Source organism: Cygnus olor, chromosome 2 (assembly GCF_009769625.2).
Source record: "Cygnus olor isolate bCygOlo1 chromosome 2, bCygOlo1.pri.v2, whole genome shotgun sequence".
In the NCBI taxonomy this organism is placed as follows: Eukaryota; Metazoa; Chordata; class Aves; order Anseriformes; family Anatidae; genus Cygnus; species Cygnus olor.
Window position 1 is genome coordinate 21070030 of NC_049170.1, and position 7478 is coordinate 21077507.

Consider the following 7478-nt stretch of genomic DNA (forward strand, 5'->3'; position numbering starts at 1 on the left):
TCCTTCCCAAACACCAAAATGTCAGGTAAATTTTTGCCTTTTAATATTAATATGTAAAGCAAAGGAGAAAAATGAAGAAAGGAGGAAAAAAAAGCAACAACTGGGATTGAAATAAAAAAAAAATTAGTCCTAAAGACATCTACAGAAACAAAGAGACTATGCTGAAATGTTTAAGTAATTCAGTTATAAAACCACCCACCTTGACCTCTCATCCTTGAGTGCAAGCAGAAAGTCATTGACAAAGGACCATAAGACCAACTCAGTACTAGAGGCAGCTGAACAATTCCCCTATACTCTCGCCCCACACCCCGGAAAACATTTTGCAACTTGCTAACAGTGCAGTGGCTGCACTCCCCTAGATTTCAGACCTTTCATGACTACTCAGTCAACACTTTTAGAGCCTGCCAGCCTGCCAGCCACAAGGATATTCTTCCTACTCGCAACAGATGGTGGATTGGTGGACTAGGACCCTCTCCCTGACACCAATTTATTTCATCAATTTTTCACTTCCATGATACTGAATTTTTTTCTTTTGGTTCCTGAAGATAAATGCATTTAAACCTCTTAAACAAAATCAGATTTCACCTACCACAGGAAGTCTAAGTCTTACACAGATGGGATAGAAATAGTAATTTTAAGAAATTCTTTGAACAGTAATTTTACATTAAAACTCTGCACAGATAACAAGCTTCAATTATTAAAAAACTAATTAGTGTTTTTGCTGGTTTTGATTTTGAAGGTTGTCGTCACTAATCTGTTCAACTACATTATCAGTGCAAATAAGAACCATGAGGAGAAACAAAGCTAAAGAGAACCAACTGGGTTCTAGTAAATGATTACATAAGCTTTCAAAGGAGTTACAACTACCAAGTGATCTTTGTTCTTCTGCTATGTGTTTGCAATTACTCATCATGATGGCAGGAACTCTTCCCTTTAATACTCTGTCATGGGGCTCAGTTGTCACCATACAATATCTTTTCTGGTCTTTATGCAAGAACACACAGCAAGATTACATAGTCTGTTAAGTCTCCAGCAGTGGGAAAACTTGAATAGTTGTCATAAAGAGATTAGAATCAGCACTCACAGGAAATGAAAGTATAGTTTAGCCATTCACCATGTAGAAAACTGAAATAACTTAATACATTTCATTCTCCATAGTCATTCAGTCTACAGGTCTGTGTGCACAGCCTCTCATCAAGCTGAGTAGGCCCAAGTATTGAAGATTTCTGTCATCTGATCAAAATAAGAGATAGATATGGTTACAGGCCAATTTAGACCTGACAGCTACAATGGTGACTGAGTACCCTGAACAAGTAACTGGCAATATATAAATGACTGAACAGCTCTGGCCCCTTTACAGACATTTGAAGCTGATGGTTCTCAATCTTTTGCTGGCTTTGGGTATCTGAATAAGTTATGTTTCCCACTCCCCACCAGTTCTTCACAAGATAAGTTTAAACTTCTATTGGATATAGGCAAGAATATCTTCCAGGTCTTTGCTACCTTTTGGTGCAATATACTACCAAGAAAGAAGGGACCCAAGAAACTTCATCTAGGGCAATATTATTGCCTGGTTAATTATTTTTGATTTTATACAGAATTTTAATAGATTTTTATTACATTGTGTTTATCTTCTACCTGTTTCTTGATGAGAAGACCTGTTATTATTTTAAAGATCAAGTGTTTTACAAATCACACTTAAAATAGAAATTACATAAGTTTATGAAAATTTTTAGTAAGAATTAAGATTTTGATGCTATCAACATTTATTGGAAAAGAGTCCTATTTTCAGAAAAAAAAGAAAAATAGTACACGTAGCAGGATGTTGTTATATGCTATGTAAGCAAAAAGTTGTTAGAAATGCTTCACATGTGTAAAATTTCCTAATTACAGAGCATCATGAAAATTTTCAGCTGTAGAAAAAAAAAACGTGGAGGATAACAGTGTTTTGTTGTTGTTTTGCTTTTGTATGAAAAGTATTTAAAGTTCTGCGCAATTTTATTTTTGTTGATTTCAAAACAGAAAGTTTTCCATCCATTCACCTGCAAATCTGCAATTCACATTCATTGTTATGTGTAACATTTTTTAACTAGTTTGTACCTTATAAAAATGTGCCACTTGCTTCAGAACAGTACAATTCCCACATTGCCAGGTTATAGCAGTTTGGAAGTGAGGTGAAAAAACCCTAGGCTAGTCAACCTCACAATGATAATGTAGAAAATTTTGTTGTTGTATACTCTCCATGCCTGCCTTCCTGTGCATGGTCTGAGGACTGCCAAACCGTTATTGTGCACATGAAAAGTGAGTGGGGGTGGATGATGGGAGAGGGAAAGGCAATAAAGGAAAATGTGGAGAAAAGAATTAAGCAGTTTGGATTGTAAGCCCAAAAGCTAATAATTGGCTTAAGTCAGTTAAAAAAAAAAAAAAAAAATGAAGAAAATTATATACTACAGAAGGAAGAACCAAGATTTTGGAAAACAGAGTTAAATGAGCATGTGGACTAGCATGAGGGACAATTTCTCTGTGTACAGGGACAATGAATTACTTAGCAGAGGGATGGTCTTTGATACAAAGTGAAAATGTAATAGAATTTAGAGGAGCTAGCTCGAACAGGCTATGGAAGCTTTTCCCATTCCCAGAACCAGTCAGTCACTTTCCCTCAAAATATTATGAAAAATAATGTTGATCACAGATACATACATACATGCACTCTGGGAATTCAAAAAAAAAATCCAAGAAGAAATGTAAATACATCTCAAGGTAGGGGACACAATGCTAGTTTCTAAAGTTTGCAGCTATCAAGATTTACATTATCACCTGATATCTCCATAACATCTAAAGGTCACTGAGGCAGATAAATGTGACTCTTGATGACTGATTACTTATGATATACTTTTTCCTGGAATTCTGGGCTATTGTGATTATAAACACCTAAAAACTTGGGCAAGAACTTTATATTTTATCTCAGAAAAAAATGTGTCAGAACTCAACTCAGCTATCAAGAAAGTAGTATTTTTAAACAAATAATATAGAGCAGTAAATAATTTCTAAAAGCCCATGGTTCCTCCAAAGAACATGAGAGTTCTTACCAGTGTCATTCCCACTGTGGTCAGAGTATGGTGGTCCCACACTAGATTGACCATTTCTTCTAATCCATCCAAGCTGTAAATTCTCTTCTTGAAGAGCTTTGCAGAGATCATTTTCAAAATCACAGTTTTCACTGGGGGAACCTAAACTCAAGCAAATTCAAACCTCAAAACCAGAAACAGAAAGATGCATTCTTACCATCACTTGCTACTCATACTCAACTCTCTGAGGTGGGTATGAGGCTCTATACATATTTTATTCCTAGGAGAGAAAGAGAGATTTGTTTGTCCTTTGATTTCAGATAGTCCTTCTTCCATTGCATTGGACATGAAAGAAAATTTCCTTGTGCCCAACTGGCTGGACTGCCCTGCCCTGCTCCTGGAAGCACTTCTTGTAATGGTGGAAAGATTTAAAAAAAAAAAAAAAATCTAATTAGATGCATCTGTAAAGAGCAAGCTTATTGCAGCTTTACCCTAAAAAAGGCAAAAAACTTAGTTCATCTGCTTTTGCTTGAACACAACACAGAAAGCTAAGGTAATGATCTGCTTTCTAAGCAGGATTCTGGTTAGACACAAGAGCTACATCGTCTTCACGCTCCCTTGAAAATTAGTGCTCACTCCAGGCCCTTGTAAATGCTTTTGGTCTATTCTATAATATTAACACACTTCACCAATCATTTTAAATAAAGTTGCAACTGCAGCATTTATAGTCACACTATGATGTCCAATTTCATAGCTTTCATATTCACATCAGCTTACAGCAACAGTTAATTATAAGGTGAGAGAGAGGAAAATAGATATAATTCACATAAGCATTGCAGACTCAAGTTAATGTGCAGACTGGCTGATTCATCAACCACCATTTTATTGCTGCTTTTATTCTTTAGCTCTTTAAGTGGCTGAAGCACGTTAGTGGTTCATCAAAAGCACACACACTGCTGAGAGGCATATCTGCTTCACATTACAAGAAATACACAAAATCATGTTCAATATTCTCTCAGGAATTTTCTCATAGCTGAAATAAAAACATTAAAAACACAAGATGTACAAAATAGTAAGAACAGTATCGTTTTCAGTAAAAACTCCTTGATCATTCTTGATTAATTTTCAAGATATCAAGAGAATATTTACTTTTACAGAAAATCTATCTTGAAAGAAAAACAATGTAAATTAGCTTGGAGATAAATTAACAAAGATAAAGTCACTGCTTAAAAAGAAAAATACCAGAAAGAAGAAACAGACGGGATGTTTTACCTACTTTTTTTCAGAATTCCCTGTTAATAAAACAAATGTTTAAAATAATCTCTAGGGGAAAAAAAAAAAAAAAAAAAAAAAAAAACAGGTCTCACAAAAACAAGGTTCTAGTCCAGTTGTATCTGTATATAAAGTATCACTTGGGAAGGAAAAATATTTTCAAGAGTAGTTGTATATATATATTAATATATGTATATAAAATACACAAATATTTATAGTGAATATTTTGCAACAGCAGTTCAGTTTTCAATAAACAAATAAATAAATGAGACCATAGGACTTATTCCACTCCTTTTCCAATGCTGTGGCAAAGCACAAATAAGCCACATCTGAAAGCCAAAATGACAACAAAAATGCATCATCTGAAATTCCATCTTTGATACATTTTCAGTGCAGAAACATCTTTAAAACTGAGCAGAGCACAAAGAAAACAGCTGGGACCTGTCATGAACATAAGATTGCAGAGCTGAAGTTCAAGTAGAAAAATAACTTTGCAAAAATCTTGAATCAGAAGAGAGTGTAGAAGCAGGGTGAGAGTTCAAACTGACACCCTGATCTCTCTCTTCACGTTTGACAGCTAACTTCTGTCCTGGAGTGATCCAGACCATTATCCAAGCAGCCCCAGAATCCATAGTCAGTCACTCAGAACCTAGTTCCACACCTCTTCCTCATCCTTAGTTTAAATACAACATTATTTGGTATTTAGGTCTTGCACACAGCCCATAAGATACCGCTTTTGTAAACTGAACTATGGAGCAATCTACTCTACTTTCATTATAAGTATTTGTATGTAGCAGTATTTAGTTAACAAATGCGTAAAAAGCTTCCATAAAAGTTAATAAAAGAATGCATATCTTGCTGCATATTCTACAAGCATAGTACTGAGTGTTGCCTAGTGGAAATGTTTTTTCAAAGTGAAACGAAGACTAAAACGAGGACTTCAAGCTATGTAGGGCAAATATAACATAACTATCTCTTGTGGAATTGATATACTAACTTGAGATATGTTAGTCACACATCAGGGGATTCAACAGGCCTAAGTTTCAGCCAGTGAGATTAAAGTGTTTTAGTGCAGCACAATAAAGTCGCAGAGTTTATTAATACACAAAACAGTGTTAACTATTGTCTTATTTACAAAGGAACTAAAACCAAGTATCCTAGAGTTGATTCTAGACTCCGGTTCTTAACATATATCTGGATTATATTCGGATAAAAGTCATGTCAAAGAAAAATCACAGGTATCTGCGCACACAATCATAACTTGAGGACTCTGGATTTAAGTTGCTGTTCTTTCTCCCAGATATCAGCTGAATGCACTGATTATTAACATGTTCTAATTAATATGTGTGCACAGATAAACACAGGTACATCTAAAGATCACCTACTTTAAATTTAAAGCTGAGCCCCCAGAATCCAACAAATAAAATACCTTTCTTTGTTACATGGTGAATGAGAGAACTTAGATAAGCTTTTAATTAAAATTAGAAGTCTCAACAAATCCAAGCTCTTTGAACCCCAGAACAAGGATCCTCAGAGATCAGGATTATCTAATGCATCATATGAAATCATTTGCAGAACAATTTTGTGTTACAGTGCTCTGAAATAGTAGATTTCTGATGCAAATTTACCCAGACAATATCAGTTCAAATGCATTTTCATTGCTTAGATTCCCTTCAGGAAAACAGCAGCAATCATATTCATAGTCTCTTAATGTTACAAAATTAAGCTAGGACTATCAGTTCATAAATTCAAGAAAATTTCTCCCCTTCTTTCTAGGAAGAAAAAAAAATCATTTTTCTTTACATTATTGACTCTATTTACAAGTATTCTGTTTTATTTTCTTATACCTTGGTCCAGATACATTTTATGAAGCCTGAATTTCAGCAAACAATTTTATCATGTATTAAGAAAACAGTAATTCTTGTTAAATTTCCTCTGAATTGTAAATGGATAATGAGACACTCACTTTGCCACGTAATATCAGCTTTATGAAAGAGGTGCAGTATATAGGCTGAAATTGAAGCAGGAAGAAATAAATTGAAAGAAGAAGAAACAGAGACTTAGAAAATCAGAAGAAAAAGGAGGGACAGGGAGCAGAATTCCCAAATACTTTTTTAACATGAAAAATCCCACCCCCAGTTCCCACCACTGCCATGTTCAGTTATCAAACTGTATCACACTTACACTAAAGCACACTAACACTTACCTTGTCTCTCATCACTGCTGCCTCCACACCAGCTGGTGAAAACACACAGCTCCCCAGATGGAGTAGAGGAGCCATCACTACACTGGCATTCACTTCCTGCAGGTGACTGAATATCTGCCAGAGCAACACAGTATAATGCACAAAAAATTATGAATTTGTTCATGGGCTACGCTACTATCCAAGCTTTCACTCAGAAAAATATTTGCTGCGATCTATTATTTGTCATAAAGTATCTTTGAAAAATCAGTGTTTCTGCACATCTCTGAAAGACTTTTTCAGAACGTCACTTTCCAAATCTACAGTTAAATGAAACATGGCTTCTATGAAGCAGCGACTTTCAACCCGGTGTGTCTTTGGATAATATTTAACTGAATTATAACATTGTTTTCATAACATTGTTTTATGACTATAAAGTTCTGATGTATGCTATGCAAGTCAAGTGTGTATCATTAACTGAATTTATTGCATATAGTTTGCAAACATGTGAGATAAGAAAATAACAAGAGAACACAGTAGAAATACTAACTAACCAATATTTATAAAGAATTCTCTTTTGTCATAGGGATTTGGCAAATGCTTACAAATCCTATGAAGAGCTTGTGCATCAAATGTAGAAACATAGCTAAGAGATTTGATGTTGATTTTGCATTGCATGGACAAGAGATGGATATAGCGAAAGAAAGAGAATTTTCAAAGCCTGTAAACAAATGATATCAATAGTTGAAAGTGGTATCTAGTACTTACTTGGACTACAACTGTAGATAAATACTGAATTCAAGGTATCCAACTGATAATAATAAGACTCAGATGTCCAGCCACAATTTGCATAAATGAACTGTGTATTAATGATTATTTTCCAAGCGATTAGATTCTGTATTTTCTGGAAAAATCATATTTGTGTTATAGCTAGTAATGACTAAATTTCAGAAAAA

General features: G+C 34.7%; 1 protein-coding gene across 1 annotated transcript in view; it reads right to left on the reverse strand.

Annotated features, from left to right (window-relative positions):
* MALRD1 (MAM and LDL receptor class A domain containing 1) overlaps window positions 1–7200 on the reverse strand; it is a 265114-nt gene extending 257914 nt beyond the window's left edge. The window contains exons 1-4 of the mRNA XM_040550276.1: window positions 7128–7200; window positions 6547–6660; window positions 6307–6399; window positions 3090–3230 (exon numbers count right to left, since the gene is read on the reverse strand). Coding sequence (XP_040406210.1) covers window positions 3090–3230; window positions 6307–6399; window positions 6547–6660; window positions 7128–7200 — 421 coding nt within the window. The remainder of the gene's footprint in view (window positions 1–3089; window positions 3231–6306; window positions 6400–6546; window positions 6661–7127) is intronic.
* Between the last annotated feature and the right edge of the window lie 278 nt (window positions 7201–7478).